The sequence below is a fragment of the Salvelinus namaycush genome, chromosome 1 (assembly GCF_016432855.1).
Source record: "Salvelinus namaycush isolate Seneca chromosome 1, SaNama_1.0, whole genome shotgun sequence".
Lineage (NCBI taxonomy): Eukaryota > Metazoa > Chordata > Actinopteri > Salmoniformes > Salmonidae > Salvelinus > Salvelinus namaycush.
In genome coordinates this window covers 74,921,260-74,947,620 of record NC_052307.1, presented here as the reverse complement: position 1 = coordinate 74,947,620, position 26,361 = coordinate 74,921,260, and the positions used below count along the sequence as shown (strand labels likewise).

General features: G+C 49.6%; 1 protein-coding gene across 1 annotated transcript in view; it reads left to right on the top strand.

The window, feature by feature from the left end:
- Positions 1-26,361, top strand: part of LOC120052969 (dmX-like protein 2) — an 84,926-nt gene that overhangs the window by 46,343 nt on the left and 12,222 nt on the right. Inside the window, exons 39-49 of the mRNA XM_039000221.1 lie at positions 2,496-2,744; positions 3,827-3,904; positions 10,928-11,118; positions 11,261-11,397; positions 11,739-11,824; positions 16,200-16,401; positions 16,788-16,905; positions 18,081-18,146; positions 23,552-23,638; positions 24,598-24,719; positions 24,808-24,952. Of these exons, the coding sequence (XP_038856149.1) occupies positions 2,496-2,744; positions 3,827-3,904; positions 10,928-11,118; positions 11,261-11,397; positions 11,739-11,824; positions 16,200-16,401; positions 16,788-16,905; positions 18,081-18,146; positions 23,552-23,638; positions 24,598-24,719; positions 24,808-24,952 (1,481 nt within the window). The remainder of the gene's footprint in view (positions 1-2,495; positions 2,745-3,826; positions 3,905-10,927; positions 11,119-11,260; positions 11,398-11,738; positions 11,825-16,199; positions 16,402-16,787; positions 16,906-18,080; positions 18,147-23,551; positions 23,639-24,597; positions 24,720-24,807; positions 24,953-26,361) is intronic.

The window sequence follows — 26,361 nt, the reverse complement described above, 5'->3', positions numbered from 1 at the left end:
CGCAGTGGCCAGGTACACACCCAGCTCTGACCCCGCGCAGTGGCCAGGTACACACCCAGCTCTGACCCCGCGCAGTGGCCAGGTACACACCCAGCTCTGACCCCGCGCAGTGGCCAGGTACACACCCAGCTCTGCCCCCGCGCAGTGGCCAGGTACACACCCAGCTCTGCACCCGCGCAGTGGCCAGGTACACACCCAGCTCTGCACCCGCGCAGTGGCCAGGTACACACCCAGCTCTGCCCCCGCGCAGTGGCCAGGTACACACCCAGCTCTGCCCCTGCGCAGTGGCCAGGTACACACCCAGCTCTGCCCCCGCGCAGTGGCCAGGTACACACCCAGCTCTGCCCCCGCGCAGTGGCCAGGTACACACCCAGCTCTGCACCCGCGCAGTGGCCAGGTACACACCCAGCTCTGCCCCCGCGCAGTGGCCAGGTACACACACAGCTCTGCCCCCGCGCAGTGGCCAGGTACACACACAGCTCTGCCCCCGCGCAGTGGCCAGGTACACACACAGCTCTGCACCCGCGCAGTGGCCAGGTACACACACAGCTCTGCCCCCGCGCAGTGGCCAGGTACACACACAGCTCTGCCCCCGCGCAGTGGCCAGGTACACACACAGCTCTGCACCCGCGCAGTGGCCAGGTACACACACAGCTCTGCCCCCGCGCAGTGGCCAGGTACACACACAGCTCTGCACCCGCGCAGTGGCCAGGTACACACACAGCTCTGCACCCACGCAGTGGCCAGGTACACACACAGCTCTGCACCCACGCAGTGGCCAGGTACACACACAGCTCTGCACCCGCGCAGTGGCCAGGTACACACACAGCTCTGCACCCGCGCAGTGGCCAGGTACACACACAGCTCTGCCCCCGCGCAGTGGCCAGGTACACACACAGCTCTGCCCCCGCGCAGTGGCCAGGTACACACACAGCTCTGCCCCCGCGCAGTGGCCAGGTACACACACAGCTCTGCCCCCGCGCAGTGGCCAGGTACACACACAGCTCTGCCCCCGCGCAGTGGCCAGGTACACACCAGCTCTGCCCCCGCGCAGTGGCCAGGTACACACCCAGCTCTGCCCCCGCGCAGTGGCCAGGTACACACCCAGCTCTGCCCCCGCGCAGTGGCCAGGTACACACCCAGCTCTGCCCCCGCGCAGTGGCCAGGTACACACACAGCTCTGCCCCCGCGCAGTGGCCAGGTACACACCCAGCTCTGCACCCGCGCAGTGGCCAGGTACACACCCAGCTCTGCCCCCGCGCAGTGGCCAGGTACACACCCAGCTCTGCCCCCGCGCAGTGGCCAGGTACACACCCAGCTCTGCCCCCGCGCAGTGGCCAGGTACACACCCAGCTCTGCCCCCCGCGCAGTGGCCAGGTACACACCCAGCTCTGCCCCCGCGCAGTGGCCAGGTACACACACAGCTCTGCACCCGCGCAGTGGCCAGGTACACACACAGCTCTGCCCCCGCGCAGTGGCCAGGTACACACACAGCTCTGCCCCCGCGCAGTGGCCAGGTACACACACAGCTCTGCCCCCGCGCAGTGGCCAGGTACACACACAGCTCTGCCCCCGTGCAGTGGCCAGGTACACACACAGCTCTGCCCCCGTGCAGTGGCCAGGTACACACACAGCTCTGCCCCCGTGCAGTGGCCAGGTACACACACAGCTCTGCCCCCGTGCAGTGGCCAGGTACACACACAGCTCTGCCCCCGTGCAGTGGCCAGGTACACACACAGCTCTGCCAGTCACAGTAAATGAATGTCAATCTAAACATCGTCTGAGCAGACAGCTGAATGGACAACATGACTGCTATGTTTGCTGTATCTGTCAATAGGTAGGGAAAGAGGGAAGGGGAGGGAGGACAGAGAGAGAGGACAAAAATAATTTAATTGAGAGAACAGACAGAGAGAGGACTGATAGAGAGAGAGAGAGATACAGAGAAGACAGACAGAGAGAGACACAGAGATGACTGACAGAAGCAGAGAGAGAGAGATGACTAACAGCGAGAGAGAAACAGATGGTACTCAGTAATAGCAGCTCTGTAGCCTGTGGGGAATATAACAGAAGGAGACGCGGGGATGGATGGATGTGTCACGCCATCTCTCCACTGTTAATATGTAGCGGGAATCTTATTACAGCACAAGTCTGTGGTTCTGTGATACATAACTATCTAATAATATAATTAGATCAGTCTAATGCTGTTCTGTGATACATAACTATCTAATAATATCATTAGATCAGTCTAATGCTGTTCTGTGATACATAACTATCTAATAATATCATTAGATCAGTCTAATGCTGTTCTGTGATACATAACTATCTAATAATATCATTAGATCAGTCTAATGTGGTTCTGTGATACATAACTATCTAATAATATCATTATTATTATCATTCAAACCTTCATTTTACTAATCAGTAGTGTGTTCTGTATAAATGTAATTACATTAAATGAATTATATGAATCTGTCTGTCTTCCCCCCCCCCTCTAGGTGTGTCCTCTCTGATTGCTCTGCTCCAGTCAGCTCAGGGCGAGGATCAGCCCAAGCTCAATGTGTTGCTGTGTGAGGCTGTGGTGGCAGTTTACCTGTCCCTGCTCATCCATGGGCTGGGCATGCACGCTGGCAACGAGCTGTTCCGCCTCGCTGCTCACCCCCTCAGCAACAAGATGTGGGCGGCCGTGTTTGGGGGTGGGGCTAAAATCATCATCAAACCCAAACGGAACGCCGAGATCACTCCAGGTAAATTAGTAGACCCCTCGGCTTGTAACCCCTGACCTCCTCTCTACCTCTCTCTACCTACCTCCTCTCTACCTCTCTCTACCTCTCTCCTCATCTACCTCTCTCCTCCTCTCTCTTTCTCTCTACCTCTCCTCCTCTCTATCTCTCTCTTTCTCTACCTCTCTCCTCCTCTACCTCTCTCCTCCTCTCTACCTCTCTCTTTCTCTACCTCTCTCTTTCTCTCTATCTCTACCCCTCTCTACCTATCCTCCTCTCTATCTCTCTTTCTCTCTACCTCTCTCTTTCTCTCTATCTCTACCTCTCATCCTCTCTCTCTCTTTCTCTCAACCTCTCTCCTCTATACCCCTCTTTCTCTCAACCTCTCTCCTCTACCCATTCGTTTATCCTTTGTGTTCTGTCCTCTGTTTTCTGTCTCCCCTCATCTCTCTCCTCTCTGTCCCCTGTTGTAACATTCTATTTAACCTTTAACCTTTACCTCTCTCATTCTCTTCCCTACTCCCCCCTCTCCCTTGTTTCACCCCCCTTTTTTACTCATGCCTGAGCCTGTGAAATCAGACGCAAGCCCCTCCCTCCCATGACTAGCCAGACATACATAACCCCTCCCCTCTCCCCTGTGTCAGTTGATATTGAGGCAGGTAGGCCTGAGCAGGGTCCTCCCCACAGCCCCAGTGTCACCCAGCCCCTGCACACTGATTCAGGGGACACAGCAGCACCTAGCTGTGAGTAACAGAGCTCCAGTGGGTTTGCAGTGCTGGGTGCAGTGATAAACTACAGTGCTGGTTTTGTGCTGCTGTATTGCAGTTCAGTAAATGCCGCTAATGTGGTTTTCCCACTCTGTGTGTTCCTCAGAAAGTTAGCTAGTCTTTTCTGCAGGGATACTATTCATTGGAAGTTCATGGTTCTCTGAACGGACAGAAATAGATCTCTGTCTGTCTCTGTTATTGTGTGCTGTGGTCTCATCTCATTGTATCGTGCATCTGAACCTGAGTGTGTGTGTTTGTGCAGGTGTGTTTGTGCAGGTGTGTGTGTGCATGTTTTCCATCTCATCTCATTGTGTCATCTCTATCTGTCTGTCACCATAGCAGCAGCAGGTAAAGCTAGAACGGACTCGTCATCGTCAGTGACCTCTGAACCTGACTCAGGGACTAAGGCTAAACCAGGTACTCACTGTGTTTCAGGTCTGGGTTAACTAACAGTGCATTTCCACATAACACGATCATTCGGATATCCATGCTTGCTTTGTCCTCATGTGGGTGCTAGCAAGCAGGCTAGGTATCAACAGCCAATCCCGTAGGGGGTGGAAGCTTGAGTGAACTTCGATTGGGCAATAGCGTTGGTATATCGCGGAGTATTTGCATAAATTTCAGCTTTCTTCAACTTTGTTCCCGCCGTATTCATGCTCGCATCGCCAAACCGTCCCCCCTCCCACTTCACTTCCCTCCATTGAAAATGAATGGGGCACCGTTGTTTCATCGCCCCCATCGTGTTATGTGGAAATGCACTGTAAGGTTTAACCAGGTACATTAACTGGGCTATAGGTCTGCCTTCACTAAGGGTAAACCAGGTACACTCACTGTGCTATAGGTCTGCCTTCACTAAGGGTAAACCAGGTACACTCACTGTGCTATAGGTCTGCCTTCTCTAAGGGTAAACCAGGTACACTCACTGTGCTATAGGTCTGCCTTCACTAAGGGTAAACCAGGAACAATAACTGGGCTATAGGTCTGCCTTCACTAAGGGTAAACCAGGTACACTAACTGGGCTATAGGTCTGCCTTCACTAAGGGTAAACCAGGTACACTAACTGGGCTATAGGTCTGCCTTCACTAAGGGTAAACCAGGTACACTAACTGGGCTATAGGTCTGCCTTCACTAAGGGTAAACCAGGTACACTAACTGGGCTATAGGTCTGCCTTCACTAAGGGTAAACCAGGAACACTCACTGGGCTATAGGTCTGCCTTCACTAAGGGTAAACCAGGAACACTAACTGGGCTATAGGTCTGCCTTCACTAAGGGTAAACCAGGTACACTCACTGTGCTATAGGTCTGCCTTCACTAAGGGTAAACCAGGTACACTAACTGGGCTATAGGTCTGCCTTCACTAAGGGTAAACCAGGTACACTCACTGTGCTATAGGTCTGCCTTCACTAAGGGTAAACCAGGTACACTAACTGGGCTATAGGTCTACCTTCACTAAGGGTAAACCAGGAACACTCACTGTGCTATAGGTCTGCCTTCACGAAGGGTAAACCAGGTACACTCACTGTGCTATAGGTCTGCCTTCACTAAGGGTAAACCAGGAACACTAATTGGGCTATAGGTCTGCCTTCACTAAGGGTAAACCAGGTACACTCACTGTGCTATAGGTCTGCCTTCACTAAGGGTAAACCAGGTACACTCACTGTGCTATAGGTCTGCCTTCACTAAGGGTAAACCAGGTACACTAACTGGGCTATAGGTCTGCCTTCACTAAGGGTAAACCAGGAACACTAACTGGGCTATAGGTCTGCCTTCACTAAGGGTAAACCAGGTACACTCACTGGGCTATAGGTCTGCCTTCACTAAGGGTAAACCAGGTACACTCACTGTGCTATAGGTCTGCCTTCACTAAGGGTAAACCAGGTACACTAACTGGGCTATAGGTCTGCCTTCACTAAGGGTAAACCAGGTACACTAACTGTGCTATAGGTCTGCCTTCACTAAGGGTAAACCAGGTACACTCACTGTGCTATAGGTCTGCCTTCACTAAGGGTAAACCAGGAACACTAACTGGGCTATAGGTCTGCCTTCACTAAGGGTAAACCAGGTACACTAACTGGGCTCTAGGTCTGCCTTCACTAAGGGTAAACCAGGAACACTCACTGTGCTATAGGTCTGCCTTCACTAAGGGTAAACCAGGTACACTCACTGTGCTATAGGTCTGCCTTCACTAAGGGTAAACCAGGTACACTAACTGGGCTATAGGTCTGCCTTCACTAAGGGTAAACCAGGAACACTAACTGGGCTATAGGTCTGCCTTCACTAAGGGTAAACCAGGAACACGGGGCGGCAGGGTAGCCTAGTGGTTAGAGCGTTGGACTAGTAACCGAAAGGTTGCAAGTTCAAATCCCCGAGCTGACAAGTCACAAATCTGTCGTTCTGCCCATGAACAGGCAGTTACCCCACTGTTCCTAGGCCGTCATTGAAAATAAGAATTTGTTCTTAAACTGACTTGCCTAGTTAAATAAAGGTAAAATATATATTTATTTTTTTTAAACACTAACTGGGCTGTATAGTAATGTCTGGAATGGAGTGAATGGTTTCCATGTGTTTGATTCTATTCCATTATTTCCATTCAAACCATTATTATGCGCCGTCCTCCCCTCACCAGCCTCCACTGCCTGGGTGATCTAGTGGGAATCAGTAGTATCCGTGATGGTGTACTGTAGTAACCGTGTTGTTCCTCCATTATTATGAGCCATCATCCCCTCACCAGCCTCCACTGCCTGGGTGATCTAGTGGGAATCAGTAGTATCCGTGATGGTGTACTGTAGTAACCGTGTTGTTCCTCCATTATTATGAGCCATCCTCCCCTCACCAGCCTCCACTGCCTGGGTGATCTAGTGGGAATCAGTAGTATCCGTGATGGTGTACTGTAGTAACCGTGTTGTTCCTCCATTAGTATGTTAGTTACTAGCATGTGATTGTGGTATTGATGAAAGAAACACAACTGTAATTCAACATATTTATTATTACTTATTAGATGTGATGGTAGACAAACTAATTCTGAACATCAGTTCTTCTGAATACTGTTTTGGAAACAACCTTTAGTGATCAGACATTATTAGCAGATTGTGTCAAATAAATCGATATGCTTTTGTGTTCACATTTAGACTTGATAACTTTTCTTTGAAGTCAAGTGTTCTTTCAGGATGTGGGTGAAAGGGGGAGAAGTGGGGAGAGGAAAAGAGGCTGGAAGAGGATGTGGAGAGGAGAGAACAGCGGAAAGGAGAGGGGAGGAGGAAAAGAGACTGGTGGGGGAGGATGTGGAGAGGAGAGAACAGCGGAAAGGAGAGGAGAGGAGGAAAAGAGGCTGGTGGGGGAGGATGTGGAGAGGAGAGAACAGCGGAAAGGAGAGGAGAGGAGGAAAAGAGACTGGTGGGGGAGAAGTGGGGAGAGGAAAAGAGGCTGGAAGAGGATGTGGAGAGGAGAGAACAGCGGAAAGGAGAGGGGAGGAGGAAAAGAGACTGGTGGGGGAGGATGTGGAGAGGAGAGAACAGCGGAAAGGAGAGGAGAGGAGGCAAAGAGGCTGGTGGGGGAGGATGTGGAGAGGAGAGAACAGCGGAAAGGAGAGGAGAGGAGGAAAAGAGACTGGTGGGGGAGGATGTGGAGAGGAGAGAACAGCGGAAAGGAGAGGAGAGGAGGAAAAGAGGCTGGTGGGGGAGGATGTGGAGAGGAGAGAACAGCGGAAAGGAGAGGAGAGGAGGAAAAGAGGCTGGTGGGGGAGGATGTGGAGAGGAGAGAACAGCGGAGAGGAGAGGAGAGGAGGAAAAGAGGCTGGTGGGGGAGGATGTGGAGAGGAGAGAACAGCGGAAAGGAGAGGAGAGGAGGAAAAGAGGCTGGTGGGGGAGGATGTGGAGAGGAGAGAACAGCAGAAAGGAGGGGAGGAGGAAAAGAGGCTGGTGGGGGAGGATGTGGAGAGGAGAGGAGAGGAGGAAAAGAGGCTGGTGGGGGAGGATGTGGAGAGGAGAGAACAGCGGAAAGGAGAGGAGAGGAGGAAAAGAGGCTGGTGGGGGAGGATGTGGAGAGGAGAGAACAGCAGAAAGGAGAGGAGGGGAGGAAAAGAGGCTGGTGGGGGAGGATGTGGAGAGGAGAGAACAGCGGAGAGGAGAGGAGGAAAAGAGGCTGGTGGGGGAGGATGTGGAGAGGAGAGAACAGCAGAAAGGAGGGGAGAGGAGGAAAAGAGGCTGGTGGGGGAGGATGTGGAGAGGAGAGAACAGCGGAAAGGAGAGGAGAGGAGGAAAAGAGGCTGGTGGGGGAGGATGTGGAGAGGAGAGAACAGCGGAAAGGAGGGGAGAGGAAAAGAGGCTGGTGGGGGAGGATGTGGAGAGGAGAGAACAGCAGAAAGGAGAGGAGGGGAGGAAAAGAGGCTGGTGGGGGAGGATGTGGAGAGGAGAGAACAGCGGAAAGGAGGGGAGAGGAGGAAAAGAGGCTGGAAGAGGATGTGGAGAGGAGAGAACAGCAGAAAGGAGAGGAGAGGAGGAAAAGAGGCTGGTGGGGGAGGATGTGGAGAGGAGAGAACAGAGGAGAGGAGGAAAAGAGGCTGGTGGGGGAGGATGTGGAGAGGAGAGAACAGCGGAAAGGAGAGGAGAGGAGGAAAAGAGGCTGGTGGGGGAGGATGTGGAGAGGAGAGAACAGCGGAAAGGAGAGGAGAGGAGGAAAAGAGGCTGGTGGGGGAGGATGTGGAGAGGAGAGAACAGCGGAAAGGAGAGGAGGAGGAAAAGAGGCTGGTGGGGGAGGATGTGGAGAGGAGAGAACAGCGGAGAGGAGAGGAGGAAAAGAGGCTGGAAGAGGATGTGGAGAGGAGAGAAGAGCGGAAAGGAGAGGAGGAAAAGAGGCTGGTGGGGGAGGATGTGGAGAGGAGAGAACAGCGGAGAGGAGAGGAGGCGAAAGAGGCTGGTGGGGGAGGATGGGGAGAGGAGAGGAGAGGAGGAAAAGAGGCTGGTGGGGGAGGATGTGGAGAGGAGAGAACAGCAGAAAGGAGAGGAGGGGAGGAAAAGAGGCTGGTGGGGGAGGATGTGGAGAGGAGAGAACAGCGGAGAGGAGAGGAGGAAAAGAGGCTGGTGGGGGAGGATGTGGAGAGGAGAGAACAGCAGAAAGGAGGGGAGAGGAGGAAAAGAGGCTGGTGGGGGAGGATGTGGAGAGGAGAGAACAGCGGAAAGGAGAGGAGAGGAGGAAAAGAGGCTGGTGGGGGAGGATGTGGAGAGGAGAGAACAGCGGAAAGGAGGGGAGAGGAAAAGAGGCTGGTGGGGGAGGATGTGGAGAGGAGAGAACAGCAGAAAGGAGAGGAGGGGAGGAAAAGAGGCTGGTGGGGGAGGATGTGGAGAGGAGAGAACAGCGGAAAGGAGGGGAGAGGAGGAAAAGAGGCTGGAAGAGGATGTGGAGAGGAGAGAACAGCAGAAAGGAGAGGAGAGGAGGAAAAGAGGCTGGTGGGGGAGGATGTGGAGAGGAGAGAACAGAGGAGAGGAGGAAAAGAGGCTGGTGGGGGAGGATGTGGAGAGGAGAGAACAGCGGAACGGAGAGGAGAGGAGGAAAAGAGGCTGGTGGGGGAGGATGTGGAGAGGAGAGAACAGCGGAAAGGAGAGGAGAGGAGGAAAAGAGGCTGGTGGGGGAGGATGTGGAGAGGAGAGAACAGCGGAAAGGAGAGGAGGAGGAAAAGAGGCTGGTGGGGGAGGATGTGGAGAGGAGAGAACAGCGGAGAGGAGAGGAGGAAAAGAGGCTGGAAGAGGATGTGGAGAGGAGAGAAGAGCGGAAAGGAGAGGAGGAAAAGAGGCTGGTGGGGGAGGATGTGGAGAGGAGAGAACAGCGGAGAGGAGAGGAGGCGAAAGAGGCTGGTGGGGGAGGATGTGGAGAGGAGAGGAGAGGAGGAAAAGAGACTGGTGGGGGAGGATGTGGAGAGGAGAGAACAGCGGAAAGGAGAGGAGAGGAGGAAAAGAGGCTGGTGGGGGAGGATGAGGAGAGAACAGTGGAAAGGAGAGGAGAGGAGGAAAAGAGGCTGGTGGGGGAGGATGTGGAGAGGAGAGAACAGCGGAAAGGAGAGGAGAGGAGGAAAAGAGGCTGGTGGGGGAGGATGTGGAGAGGAGAGAACAGCGGAAAGGAGAGGAGAGGAGGAAAAGAGGCTGGTGGGGGAGGATGTGGAGAGGAGAGAACAGCAGAAAGGAGAGGAGAGGAGGAAAAGAGGCTGGTGGGGGAGGATGTGGAGAGGAGAGAACAGCGGAAAGGAGAGGAGAGGAGGAAAAGAGGCTGGAAGAGGATGTGGAGAGGAGAGAACAGTGGAAAGGAGAGGAGAGGAGGAAAAGAGGCTGGAAGAGGATGTGGAGAGGAGAGAACAGTGGAAAGGAGAGGAGAGGAGGAAAAGAGGCTGGAAGAGGATGTGGAGAGGAGAGAACAGCGGAAAGGAGAGGAGGGGAGAGAAGGGTGGAGGAGAAGAGTTGAGAGAAGAATGCTTTATTTCAAAATGCCAAGTAGTCGATAAGAATCAGCTCTGTAAAAAGTACTGTTACCTTGTCTGCCGCACACACACACACACACACACACACACACACACACACACACACACACACACACCCTCTGGAGAGCTGAGATATAAGGGTCCTTGGTCTCTCTCTGTTTTATACCAGGTCACAAGCCATGCAGATTACACTCAAGGACTCAGAAGCCTTTCAACCAGCAGACAGACGTTGATTAGAATATTATTTGAAACCTCTGGCCATATAACCATTCATAACCATTCATAACCATTCTCCTTGTCTTGTCTCATCATGATATAGTATTATGAGTTATTGTGATCACCTTGACTGTATTGTCTCGTAGTCTGACGTGTGTGTGTGTGTTGTACGTGTGTGTGTGTTGTACGCGCGTGTGTGTGTGTGTTGTACGTGTGTTGTACGTGTGTGTGTGTTGTACGTGTGTGTGTTGTACGTGTCTGTGTCTTGTGTACGTCTTACGCTGTTGTCTTCGTTTGTCTCTCGTCTCAGTGGTTCCAGAGATAGTCACCCAGGATAACGGTCCAGGTTTGTGTAAAAACGCGTGTGTCCTGTGTCTGTCGTGTCCGCTCTCCTCTGTGTGTGTTTCTGTGTCTCCATGTCTTGAGCCCAGAGTTGACCATAACCATGTGACCTGACCAGGAAGACGCTGGGCCCTAACACTAACACAGATGCTGTGCAGGGTTACTGGAGTCAATAATCAGTTCAATCAATTCAGTTTGTTTCCTGAATTTAAATGGAATTGAGCCTAAACCCTGGTGCTGTGCCTTCCTCCTGTACCCCCAAACCTCTCCTGAGCTCTACTAGGTGATGAAGACGATGATGAGTGATCAACTCCTCTTCATCTCTTACAAGTCAGCAGTCATGTAAAAATGTTTCTATAATAAAAAACATATGTATTAACAATCTCTCTCCCACACCCACCATCCCCTCGCCTAGCCGTGCCAGCCCCTCCCCTGGCAGAGGATGTGGACAGACTCAGACGAAGGTTTAATATGAGGATGCTGGTTCCTGGTCGTCCAGTAAAGGAGGTCCCTGCCACCCCCCCTCCCGTCCCTGCAGAGAGACCCGCCTACAGGGAGAAGTTCATTCCTCCAGAGCTCAGCATGTGGGACTACTTTGTGGCCAAAGTAAGGCGTGATGCTGCTCCGCACAACATCACTGTATACATACGCTCACTGACAAACCATTTGTTGGTACAAACAGTCATTAAAACATCAAAATAGACACAAACAAATAAGCTCTCCTCTCTCTCCTCCTCCTCCCCCCCAGCCCTTCCTGCCCCTGTCAGACAGTGGAGCTCTGTACGACTCAGATGAGAGCGGAGAGGAGGATGACGACGACGATGATGATGATGCCTTCCTCTCTGACACACAGATGACTGAACACTCTGACCCCAACTCATACAGGTGTGTCATTGTTGTGCCTTTTCCTATTTGACATCTAAGTAGAGTTCAGCTCTGGACAGCCCTTTCTGTTGGGCCGTGGTACACTGATTGTTCACTGAGTATTTTCTACTAAGATTCAACACCCTGCCATGTTACCTGTAATGTCATGGTATGCTCTCTCTCTCTCCCCTCTCTCACTTCTATCTCCTCTCTCTCTCTCCCTCCTCTCTCTCCTCTCCTCTCTCCTCTCTCCCCTCTCTCCTCTCTCTCCCCTCTCTCCTCTCTCTCCCCTCTCTCCTCTCTCGCTTCTCTCTCCTCTCTCGCTTCTCTCTCCTCTCTCCTCTCTCTGTCTCTGTGTGTAGTTGGTCTCTGATCCGTCTGGTCATGGTGAAACTGGCTCTACATAACGTCAAGACCTTCCTCCCTCTCACTGGACTGGACTTCACAGGTACACACACACCCACACACTAGGGTTGAATGGCAGGAAACCGTTTACCGGGATTTACTGCCCAAAACCACTCCATTTCCCGGGATAAATAACTGCGAGAAACCGGTAAATGATAATAAATTATTTATATGAACAGCAAGGAGTGAAATGGAAATGTTAAATTATATGTGATGTCTAAATCTGTCTTCTCTATGGCCTCTGCATAATGAATCATCAACACTCAGGGTGGGGACAGACAGCCCATCTCAGGGTGGGGACAGACAGCCCGTCTCAGGGTGGGGACAGACAGCCCGTCTCAGGGTGAGGACAGACAGCCCGTCTCAGGGTGGGGACAGACAGCCCGTCTCAGGGTGGGGACAGACAGCCCGTCTCAGGGTGGGGACAGACAGCCCGTCTCAGGGTGGGGACAGACAGCCCGTCTCAGGGTGGGGACAGACAGCCCGTCTCAGGGTGGGGACAGACAGCCCGTCTCAGGGTGGGGACAGACAGCCCGTCTCAGGGTGGGGACAGACAGCCCGTCTCAGGGTGGGGACAGACAGCCCGTCTCAGGGTGGGGACAGACAGCCCGTCTCAGGGTGGGGACAGACAGCCCGTCTCAGGGTGGGGACAGACAGCCCGTCTCAGGGTGGGGACAGAGAGCCCGTCTCAGGGTGGGGACAGAGAGCCCGTCTCAGGGTGGGGACAGAGAGCCCGTCTCAGGGTGGGGACAGAGAGCCCGTCTCAGGGTGGGGACAGAGAGCCCGTCTCAGGGTGGGGACAGAGAGCCCGTCTCAGGGTGGGGACAGAGAGCCCGTCTCAGGGTGGGGACAGAGAGCCCGTCTCAGGGTGGGGACAGAGAGCCCGTCTCAGGGTGGGGACAGAGAGCCCGTCTCAGGGTGGAGCACAGTTCATAATGCATGTAGACTTATCATCTCATGGTAACTTGTTTTCTTGTGACAGGAAGGCCTGTATTTTCTGCAGCATAGTCTATATTACAGTAATATAAAACCAAGTGTTGTCTAATATACACAACTCCATCTGGCTTTCAGGGGTCACCTTATTTCTTAATTGTAAAGATATATACACTGCTCAAAAAAATAAAGGGAACACTTAAACAACACAATGTAACTCCAAGTCAATCACACTTCTGTGAAATCAAACTGTCCACTTAGGAAGCAACACTGATTGACAATAAATTTCACATGCTGTTGTGCAAATGGAATAGACAAAAGGTGGAAATTATAGGCAATTAGCAAGACACCCCCAAAAAAGGAGTGATTCTGCAGGTGGTGACCACAAACCACTTCTCAGTTCCTATGCTTCCTGGCTGATGTTTTGGTCACTTTTGAATGCTGGCGGTGCTCTCACTCTAGTGGTAGCATGAGACGGAGTCTACAACCCACACACGTGGCTCAGGTAGTGCAGTTCATCCAGGATGGCACATCAATGCGAGCTGTGGCAAAAAGGTTTGCTGTGTCTGTCAGCGTAGTGTCCAGAGCATGGAGGCGCTACCAGGAGACAGGCCAGTACATCAGGAGACGTGGAGGAGGCCGTAGGAGGGCAACAACCCAGCAGCAGGACCGCTACCTCCGCCTTTGTGCAAGGAGGTGCACTGCCAGCGCCCTGCAAAATGACCTCCAGCAGGCCACAAATGTGCATGTGTCAGCATATGGTCTCACAAGGGGTCTGAGGATCTCATCTCGGTACCTAATGGCAGTCAGGCTACCTCTGGCGAGCACATGGAGGGCTGTGCGGCCCCACAAAGAATGCCACCCCACACCATGACTGACCCATTGCCAAACCGTTCATGCTGGAGGATGTTGCAGGCAGCAGAATGTTCTCCACGGCGTCTCCAGACTCTGTCACGTCTGTCACATGTGCTCATGTGCTCAGTGTGAACCTGCTTTCATCTGTAAAGAGCACAGGGCGCCAGTGGCGAATTTGCCAATCTTGGTGTTCTCTGGCAAATGCCAAACGTCCTGCACGGTGTTGGGCTGTAAGCACAACCCCCACCTGTGGACGTCGGGCCCTCATACCACCCTCATGGAGTCTGTTTCTGACCGTTTGAGCAGACACATGCACATTTGTGGCCTGCTGGAGGTCATTTTGCAGGGCGCTGGCAGTGCACCTCCTTGCACAAAGGCGGAGGTAGCGGTCCTGCTGCTGGGTTGTTGCCCTCCTACGGCCTCCTCCACATCTCCTGATGTACTGGCCTGTCTCCTGGTAGCGCCTCCATGCTCTGGACACTACGCTGACAGACACAGCAAACCTTTTTGCCACAGCTCGCATTGATGTGCCATCCTGGATGAACTGCACTACCTGAGCCACGTGTGTGGGTTGTAGACTCCGTCTCATGCTACCACTAGAGTGAGAGCACCGCCAGCATTCAAAAGTGACCAAAACATCAGCCAGGAAGCATAGGAACTGAGAAGTGGTCTGTGGCCACCACCTGCAGAATCACTCCTTTTTTGGGGGTGTCTTGCTAATTGCCTATAATTTCCACCTTTTGTCTATTCCATTTGCACAACAGCATGTGAAATTGATTGTCAATCAGTGTTGCTTCCTAAGTGGACAGTTTGATTTCACAGAAGTGTGATTGACTTGGAGCTACATTGTGTTGTTTAAGTGTTCCCTTTATTTTTTTGAGCAGTGTATATATTTTTGTAGCTGCAGAGTTTTAAAACAGTCTGTCACTCGAATATCGTTGCTTTAAATCAGTGCACGTGCAGTCTTTCTCTTTCTCCATCAACTCCATTCAAATTGCATCCAAAATAGATCATCCTGTTCTAGATTGATATATAGCCCTGTATATAGATGTCCTAGCCTACCTCTTTCAGGTAATACATTCAATGCGGTATTAGTCTTATATTTAGCTAATGAATGATGGGTTATGCATAATAAGCTTGTAATTTATAGCCTCTTGTCTCTTGCTCAATATGCACAAACCTGTGCTCCGCTGGCCTCTCCTTAAATAACGCTCCTCAGCTCTTGGAGTCCCATGCAGGAAAAGCTACACTAGAACAGTTCGCTGGACATTATTATATTTTAGCATTTCTTATACCAATAGACTGTTAGAAGAGGGACGCTAACTCTTGTTTGCTGAATGTTAAATACAGCAGCCAATAGAACTCACAGGTAGTTTGAAAGAAGAGTGAACTCACGATGGCGGTAGGTTATAGCAGTTATTTATTCAGACCCATAACCATTCAATCTTCATGAAGAGAAGGGAAAGCCTCCTGCATCTAATTCTGGTCCTATATTATTCAATGATGTCTTTAGAATGATGAAGATAAGGACAACAAAACGTATTTCATTTAACTGTTGAAAGAGAGGAAGGATTGAAGCAACAATCGAGGAAGAGGAGGTAGGCTAATAACATTAGGGGAAATATTATGAAAGGTCAGCCGACTAATTATACAAATAGGCCCTATTCAATTTCAGAATTAAAATCTAATTTGCTAGCCTGTAATTGTAACTTTGTAGGCGGCATGTGCTGCACTAGAATCACATGGTGTCTCCCTGCTTTATCATGGTTTGAACGAGGTGAGTAATTCCAGTTCATATAATACAGTATAATACAATACATTACAGTAATACAGTTCACACTCAAACAGATTAGCCTACTGGAGCTAGTTTCATTGACTTACACAAGAGAGCATATATCTAGCTACATCTATGGGCTTCAATGTTTTTCTGTCGTGCATAATGTGCAGTAGACTATATCATATAGGCCTATGTATTGGATAATGGCACAATCGTTTGGACTTTTTTGGGCTTGGGCTCATCAAATGTATTTAATGTAGGGCTCATTAAATGTCTTTAATGTAGGGCTCATTAAATGTCTTATGTAGGGCTCAGTAAATGTCTTTAATGTAGGGCTCAGTAAATGTCTTTAATGTAGGGCTCAGTAAATGTCTTTAATGTAGGGCTCAGTAAATGTCTTTAATGTAGGGCTCAGTAAATGTCTTTAATGTAGGGCTCAGTAAATGTCTTTAATGTAGGGCTCAGTAAATGTCTTTAATGTTGGGCTCAGTAAATGTCTTTAATGTTCGGCTCAGTAAATGTCTTTAATGTAGGGCTCGTCAGGCTCAGGTAGCATCAGAGTTTAATTTTGGATTAAAGCTCTAATCACATCCAGACAGGCCTATTTCTATACTTTATAATGCTTTTGAATAACACTTCCAGTTTTGGCGGGATATTCCAGGTATCCCGGGAGAAAAGTGAATTATTCTGTGGATGGAACAATTGTAATATACCGGGAAAATATTCATCACACTCACTCACTCACTCACTCTCTCACTCACTCTCTCATTCACTCACTCTCTCACTCACTCTCTAGAGCGGCGCAACCAAAACAGTTTTTCTTTCTGTTATCGTCCTCTCCTCCCTCCATCAGACCTGCCGGTGACGTCTCCTCTGGGGAATGCTGTGCTGAAGACGCTAGAGAACTGGGAGACCATACTCCAGGAGAGGATGAACAAGTTTGATGGTCCTCCTCCCAACTACATCAACACCTACCCCACTGACCTCAGCACAGGAGGGGGGCCCGCCATACTGAGACACAAGGCCATGCTGGAGCCTGACAACACACCTTTCAAGTGGGTATTATTCACACACACAGATACATAGACTACACAGATACATAGACTACACAGATACATAGACTATACAGATACATAGAGTACACAGATACATAGACTACACACACACACACAGAACATAGACTACACACACACACAGAACATAGACTACACACACACACAGAACATAGACTACACACACACACACACAGAACATAGACTACACACACACACACAGAACATAGACTACACACACACACACAGAACATAGACTACACACACACACACAGAACATAGACTACACACACACAGAACATAGACTACACACACACACACAGAACGTAGTCTACACACACACACACACATGTTCTCACATGTTTCTGTGTGTGTGTCTCGTGTTCCAGGAATAAGAACCACATTTCGTTTCCTGCGAGGCGTCTCTGGCACTACCTGGTGAAACAGGAAGTTCTTCAGGAGACTCTGATTCGCTATATCTTCACTAAGAAGAGGAAGCAGAGCGAGGTAACGAGCTAAACTGGACCCCTGGTACAATCTGTGTCTGTCTGTCCCTCCACTTCCCCTACAGCATGTCTGGTCTCATACATCAGGCGTCCTTCATTTACCTGGTTATTACTTACACATTAAACAAGTCAAATGGTCATTATATGTTTCAAGGTGGATTCAGAAAGGTGTCATTATAGCACCTAACTTGTTAATGATTAATTAAGTGTATTCAGAAAGGTGTCATTATATCACCTAACTTGTTAATGAGTACATAGCAGGTAACTACTGAGAAACAGGTTTTACATAGTGTTACCTCCTCCAGTACAGCCTCTCCTACAACATGCACCATGTCAGACAGATCATCTGTCTGGATGTGTCCTTAGAATCATCTTCACAACAATAGTTCTTCAAACCCCAAATTGTATTGATTTATATTTTATATATCCTGTATTTTGAGTAAGGTCCATAATTTATTTTGTACATTATGGCCCAGTTAATTTAACTTCTGAAGAGTAGTGTATATCACACACACACACACACACACACACACACACACACACACACACACACACACACACACACACACACACACACTTCTGTTGTTATTATTATGGTTTTGACGGCCTTGTATTGTGTAATCAAGAACAGAGAATTCTGTGATGTCTGCACACCATCACTACTACTATCATCACCTCTATTATTAGTATTATTATTATTAAACTGTTCATTATCATGTCTGCAGACATCCACTAACACAGACAGACATCTTATATGGAGCATCTCCTTTCTAAACTAAATTCTAACCACATACATAGATCCTGCTTTGTTGAGATTTGAGTAGAAAGGTGAAGATGTGATTCCAAACTGAAGAGGAACCTTATAGCTGACTTCCAGGAACTAGACTCTTTAAGGTGTGTTTATTTAGACTTTGGTGTTGAGACCGTGCCCCACCCTCCCCTCCACCCACTGCCATTGCATTGAGAGAGACGTCTCCTGTCTCCCCAGCACTCCACTCTGTTACCATGTGATAGGACATTGTTTGGGTTGGGAGAAGCCTTTGCCTCATCCACGTATTGACACACTGACTGTGTGTGTGGCTGCGTGTATCTACCATCCAGACAACCCTTTCATTTTTGTTTTCTTCATTTTCTGTTTTGTTTGTTTTGTGCATGTGTGTTTTGTGTGTTGTGTAGTGTGTTGAAGGCTATATGGATCTCCTCAGCCCAAACTGTGTATCTGGAGCTCTCAGGTCCAACAAGGTAGTATCAAGGTGTCTGTCTGTACAGTATGAACTGGTACCTGCTCAGGGCTGTGAAAGTCTCCTAATCACCGCTTGGCATGCTTCACCTCACCATTACTACTCACTAACCCAACACTACTAGGGTTTTCCAGAGCTTCACCTCACCATTACTACTCACTAACCCTACACTACTAGGGTTTTCCAGAGCTTCACCTCACCATTACTACTCACTAACCCAACACTACTAGGGTTTTCCAGAGCTTCACCTCACCATTACTACTCACTAACCCAACACTACTAGGGTTTTCCAGAGCTTCACCTCACCATTACTACTCACTAACCCAACACTACTAGGGTTTTCCAGAGCTTCACCTCACCATTACTACTCACTAACCCAACACTACTAGGGTTTTCCAGAGCTACACCTCACCATTACTACTCACTAACCCAACACTACCAGGGTTTTCCAGAGCTACACCTCACCATTACTACTCACTAACCCAACACTACCAGGGTTTTCCAGAGCTTCACCTCACCATTACTACTCACTAGCCCAACACTACCAGGGTTTTCCAGAAATCATGTTTTACCTCACCATTACTACTCACTAACCCAACACTACCAGGGTTTTCCAGAAATCATGTTTCATCTTACCATTACTACTCACTAACCCAACACTACCAGGGTTTTCCAGAGCTACACCTCACCATTACTACTCACTAACCCAACACTACCAGGGTTTTCCAGAGCTTCACCTCACCATTACTACTCACTAACCCAACACTACCAGGGTTTTCCAGAAATCATGTTTCACCTCACCATTACTACTCAATAACCCAACACTACCAGGGTTTTCCAGAGCTACACCTCACCATTACTACTCACTAACCCAACACTACTAGGGTTTTCCAGAGCTACACCTCACCATTACTACTCACTAACCCAACACTACTAGGGTTTTCCAGAGCTATACATCACCATTACTACTCACTAACCCAACACTACCAGGGTTTTCCAGAGCTTCACCTCACCATTACTACTCACTAACCCAACACTACCAGGGGTTTCCAGAGCTACACCTCACCATTACTACTCACTAACCCAACACTACCAGGGTTTTCCAGAGCTACACCTCACCATTACTACTCACTAACCCAACACTACCAGGGTTTTCCAGAAATCATGTTTCACCTCACCATTACTACTCACTAACCCAACACTACCAGGGTTTTCCAGAGCTTCACCTCACCATTACTACTCACTAACCCAACACTACCAGGGTTTTCCAGAGCTACACCTCACCATTACTACTCACTAACCCAACACTACCAGGGTTTTCCAGAGCTATACATCACCATTACTACTCACTAACCCAACACTACCAGGGGTTTCCAGAGCTACACCTCACCATTACTACTCACTAACCCAACACTACCAGGGGTTTCCAGAGCTTCACCCCACCATTACTACTCACTAACCCAACACTACCAGGGTTTTCCAGAGCTTCACCTCACCATTACTACTCACTAACCCAACACTACCAGGGTTTTCCAGAGCTACACCTCACCATTACTACTCACTAACCCAACACTACTAGGGTTTTCCAGAGCTTCACCTCACCATTACTACTCACTAACCCAACACTACCAGGGTTTTCCAGAGCTTCACCTCACCATTACTACTCACTAACCCAACACTACTAGGGTTTTCCAGAAATCATGTTTCACCTCACCATTACTACTCACTAACCCAACACTACTAGGGTTTTCCAGAGCTACACCTCACCATTACTACTCACTAACCCAACACTACCAGGGTTTTCCAGAGCTTCACCTCATCATTACTACTCACTAACCCAACACTACCAGGGTTTTCCAGAGCTTCACCTCACCATTACTACTCACTAACCCAACACTACCAGGGTTTTCCAGAGCTACACCTCACCATTACTACTCACTAACCCAACACTACTAGGGTTTTCCAGAGCTACACCTCACCATTACTACTCACTAACCCAACACTACCAGGGTTTTCCAGAGCTTCACCTCACCATTACTACTCACTAACCCAACACTACTAGGGTTTTCCAGAAATCATGTTTCACCTCACCATTACTACTCACTAACCCAACACTACCAGGGTTTTCCAGAGCTACACCTCACCATTACTACTCACTAACCCAACACTACTAGGGTTTTCCAGAGCTTCACCTCACCATTACTACTCACTAACCCAACACTACCATGGTTTTCCAGAGCTACACCTCACCATTACTACTCACTAACCCAACACGACTAGGGTTTTCCAGAAACCATGTTTGTAAGATTCCTGGAATCAGGAAGGAAGAAGAATCCGTAATCCTTAAACCAGGATTTCTGAAAAACGTAAGAATTTGGGGGAAAGTTAGCAGAATTTTGCAACCTTACCTACTACCTAACCTCACTGTCACTAACCCACTAACTCATCACATCACCCCACTGTCTGTCACTAACCCACTACCTCATCACTGTCACTAACACACTACCTCATCACATCACCTCACTGTCACTAACCCACTACCTCATCACCTCACCCCACTGACACGGTCTGTCACTAACCCATTACCTCATCACATCACTGTCACTAACCCACTACCTCATCACATCACTGTCACTAACCCACTACCTCATCACTGTCACTAACCCACTACCTCATCACATCACTGTCACTAACCCACTACCTCATCACATCACTGTCACTAACCCACTACCTCATCACATCACCTCACTGTCACTAACCCACTACCTCATCACATCACCTCACTGTCACTAACCCACTACCTCATCACATCACCTCACTGTCACTAACCCACTACCTCATCACCTCACTGTCACTAACCCACTACCTCATCACATCACCTCACTGTCACTAACCCACTACCTCATCACCTCACCACACTGACACTGTCTGTCTCTACCCCCACTAACACACTGACACGGTCTGTCTCTACCCCCGCTAACACACTGACACGGTCTGTATCCACCCCCACTAACACACTGACACGGTCTGTCTCCACCCCCACTAACACACTGACACGGTCTGTCTCCACCCCCACTAACACACTGACACGGTCTGTCTCCACCCCCACTAACACACTGACACGGTCTGTCTCCACCCCCACTAACACACTGACACGGTCTGTCTCCACCCCCACTAACACACTGACACTGTCTGTCTCTACCCCCACTAACACGGTCTGTCTCCACCCCCACTAACACACTGACACGGTCTGTCTCTACCCCCACTAACACACTGACACGGTCTGTCTCCACCCCCACTAACACACTGACACGGTCTGTCTCTACCCCCACTAACACGGTCTGTCTCTACCCCCACTAACACGGTCTGTCTCTACCCCCACTAACACAGTCTGTCTCTACCCCCACTAACACACTGACACGGTCTGTCTCCACCCCCACTAACACACTGATACGGTCTGTCTCCACCCCCACTAACACACTGATACGGTCTGTCTCCACCCCCACTAACACACTGATACGGTCTGTCTCCACCCCCACTAACACACTGATACGGTCTGTCTCCACCCCCACTAACACACTGATACGGTCTGTCTCCACCCCCACTAACGCACGGACACGGTCTGTCTCTACCCCGACTAACACACTGATACGGTCTTTCTCTACCCCCACTAACACACTAACACGGTCTGTCTCTACCCCCACTAACACACGGTCTGTCTCCACCCCTACTAACACACTGACACGGTCTGTCTCCACCCCCACTAACACACTGACACGGTCTGTCTCCACCCCCACTAACACACTGACACTGTCTGTCTCTACCCCCACTAACACACGGTCTGTCTCTACCCCCACTAACACACGGTCTGTCTCTACCCCCACTAACACACTGACACGTCTGTCTCTACCCCCACTAACACACGGTCTGTCTCTACCCCCACTAACACACGGTCTGTCTCTACCCCCACTAACACACTGACACGTCTGTCTCTACCCCCACTAACACACGGTCTGTCTCTACCCCCACTAACACACGGTCTGTCTCTACCCCCACTAACACACGGTCTGTCTCTACCCCCACTAACACACGGTCTGTCTCTACCCCCACTAACACACGGTCTGTCTCTACCCCCACTAACACACGGTCTGTCTCTACCCCCACTAACACACGGTCTGTCTCTACCCCCACTAACACACGGTCTGTCTCTACCCCCACTAACACACGGTCTGTCTCTACCCCCACTAACACACGGTCTGTCTCTACCCCCACTAACACACGGTCTGTCTCTACCCCCACTAACACACGGTCTGTCTCTACCCCCACTAACACACGGTCTGTCTCTACCCCCACTAACACACGGTCTGTCTCTACCCCCACTAACACACGGTCTGTCTCTACCCCCACTAACACACGGTCTGTCTCTGTCTGGTCATTCCTTCTATAGCTGGGCCTAAAGTCTGTCATTCTTCTGCTGCTGGACCCATTCTTCCTCTTCATCTCTTCCTCAATACTATCATCCCCCTCTGTAATAATGACTTATTCCAGCTCCTCTTCCAGCTCTGACAGAGAGGTGTCACGTGGACCTAACCTGCATGTTCTCACTGAGTGCTCACTGTGTCATTGCTGTGTGTGGCTGTGTGTCAGTGTAGGGGTGTTGTGATGGCGTGTGGCTGTGTGTCAGTGTATGGGTGTTGTGATGGCGTGTGGCTGTGTGTCAGTGTAGGGGTGTTGTGATGGCGTGTGGCTGTGTGTCAGTGTAGGGGTGTTGTGATAGCGTGTGGCTGTGTGTCAGTGTATGGGTGTTGTGATGGCGTGTGGCTGTGTGTCAGTGTATGGGTGTTGTGATGGCGTGTGGCTGTGTGTCAGTGTATGGGTGTTGTGATGGCGTGTGGCTGTGTGTCAGTGTAGGGGTGTTGAGATGGCGTGTGGCTGTGTGTCAGTGTATGGGTGTTGTGATAGCGTGTGGCTGTGTGTCAGTGTATGGGTGTTGTGATGGCGTGTGGCTGTGTGTCAGTGTATGGGTGTTGTGATGGCGTGTGGCTGTGTGTCAGTGTATGGGTGTTGTGATGGCGTGTGGCTGTGTGTCAGTGTGTGGGTGTTGTGATGGCGTGTGGCTGTGTGTCAGTGTAGGGGTGTTGAGATGGCGTGTGGCTGTGTGTCAGTGTATGGGTGTTGTGATAGCGTGTGGCTGTGTGTCAGTGTAGGGGTGTTGTGATGGCGTGTGGCTGTGTGTCAGTGTATGGGTGTTGTGATGGCTGTGTGTCAGTGTAGGGGTGTTGTGATAGCGTGTGGCTGTGTGTGTGTATGTAACAGATGTGTATGCTAAGATATTGTGTGTCTGTGTACAGTATGTATGTACCAGGTGTACTAAATGATGGCGGGTGCTGTGATAATGTGTTCCAGGTGGAGGGAGACTTAGGCTACCCAGGAAGGAATGCTAAGATCATCCACAAGGAGTCTGACATCATCATGGCCTTCGCCATCAACAGGGTGAGAGACATCTGCAGTGCACAAAGACACACACACACAAAGCTTTCCCATTGGATGTAGTTTGACATTCAGGTGCCATGTTCGTCAGGTTTTAGACTTCGACACCATAGAGATAAATGAGTAGAGTGGATTCCATTAGACTGGCCAATAAGGCCACCAGTTAACATATAACAGTCTAAGCCCTGTCTAATTTTATACTTTTTTTACATTGTTTAGTGACAAAAATAAGGGATTAAATCAATCTCCATATATACTTCCATAAATGATTTTAAACTGGTACCGGGGGACTTTCAGACTGGACTTGTGAGACCTGTGGACGTCCTAGAGCAGAACATACCATATATACGTGTTCCTGAGAGTCTCACCTTTACACAGATCAGTGTTTAGCCCAAACTGTTGGGACCCTACAGACAGAAGTTGACAGATCGGCAGTATCGGCTTCAGACCAGTCCCAAGACGCTTGTGTGGGTCGTAGAGCAAAACGGAGAGCACCATCGTGTTCCGGAGAGTCTCCTCCGTAAAGAGATTTTTAGGCCAAACCGTTCCGTCGCTCCAGACGATTTTGTGAGAATACCGATTTTCGGATGTCTCATGGTCTGACAAATACTGCTCTAACTCTGTCACCTTTCACCCCAAATGCGGAAGTGTTACATAGGTGGATGCGGTGGATTGAGACACATCCAATGCAAAAAAAATGATATCTCTAACTTAAACTGATGGATTTGTGTATTATGCTAAATAGATTTCCACATGGGCGTGGACATCGGCCTTAGGGGGGTTAACACACAGTACACCACGTCAAAATGTTTCTGTTGGAATGTCTCTTCTACTCATTCAGATTATGTGGTATACATTTACTGGCCTCTCTTCTCTCTCCCTCCCTCGTCCCCTCCTCCCTCTTCTCTCCCTCCCTCGTCCCCTCCTCCCCTCTTCTCTTCTTCTCTCCCTCCCCCCTCCAGGCTAACACCAATGAGATAGTGCTGGCGTCCACTCACGACGTGCAGGAGGTTGATGTGTCCACTCTGTTAGCTGCTCAGCCCTACACCTGGATAGGAGAGGACTTTGACAAGGAGTCACACAGGTCAGTACACTATGTTACACACATACACACATACACACACATATACACACACACACACACATTGTGTTGAACTTCTTTCTCTCCTCAGTTCTGATGACGTGGACTACCGTTCTTCCCACACTAACGTTGCCCAGGCCTCCTCTACCCCGTCCCACTTCAACCCCAAAGACATGGCAGCCTCTGCATCCATGCCCTGGCTGGGGAGTGGGCAGACCAGCATGGGGGCTAGTGTGGTACGACACACAAACATCCTCCACTCACTCACTCACACACATACACACACAAAACATCCTCCACTCACTCACACATACACATACACAGATACATAGTATACACACACACACACACACACACACACACACACACACACATACAGTATGTGTTTATATATATATATATACACTACTGTTCAAAAGTTTGGGGCCACTTAAACATTTCCTTGTTTTTGAAAGAAAAGCCAATTTTTTGTCCATTAAAATAACATCAAATTGATCAGAAATACAGTGTAGACATTGTTAATGTTGTAAATGACTATTGTAGCTGGAAACGGCAGATTTTTTATGGAATATCTGCATAGGCGTACAGAGGCCCATTATCAGCAACCATCACTCCTGTGTTCCAATGGCACGTTGTGTTAGCTAATCCAAATTTATCATTTTAAAATACTAATCGATCATTAGAAAACCATTTTGCAATTATGTAAGCACAGCTGAAAACTGTTGTTTTGATTTAAAGAAGCAATAAAACTGGCCTTCTTTAGACTAGTTGAGTATGTGGAGCATCGGCATGTGTGGGTTTGATTACAGGCTAAAACTGTCCAGAAACAAAGGACTTTCTTCTGAAACTCGTCAGTATATTCTTGTTCTGAGAAATTAAGGCTATTCCATGGGAGAAATTCGTACATCAGCTGATATCTCAAAGTGCTGTACAGAAACCCAGCCTAAAACCCCAAACAGCAAGCAATGCAGGTGTAGAAGCACGGTGGCTAGGAAAAACTCCCTAGAAAGGCCAAAACCTAGGAAGAAACCTAGAGAGGAACCAGGCTATGAGGGGTGGCCATTCCTCTTCTGGCTGTGCCGGGTGGAGATTATAATAGAACATGGCCAAGATGTTCAAATGTTCATAAATGACCAGCATAATTAAATAATAATAATCACAGTAGTTGTCGAGGGTGCAGCAAGTCAGCACCTCAGGAGTAAATGTCAGTTGGCTTTTCATAGCCGATCATTAAGAGTATCTCTACCGCTCCTGCGGTCTCTAGAGAGTTGAAAACAGCAGGTCTGGGACAGGTAGCACGTCCGGTGAACAGGTCAGGGTTCCATAGCCGCAGGCAGAACAGTTGAAACTGGAGCAGCAGCACGGCCAGGTGGACTGGGGACAGCAAGGAGTCATCATGTCAGGTCGTCCTGAGGCATGGTCCTAGGGCTCAGGTCCTCCGAGAGAGAGAAAGAAAGAGAGAATTAGAGAGAGCATACTTAAATTCACACAGGACACCAGATAATGCAGGAGAAGTACTCCAGATATAACAGACTGACCCTAGCCCCCCGACACATAAACTACTGCAGCATAAATACTGGAGGCTGAGACAGGAGGGGTCAGGAGACACTGTGGCCCCATCCGATGATACCCCCGGACAGGGCCA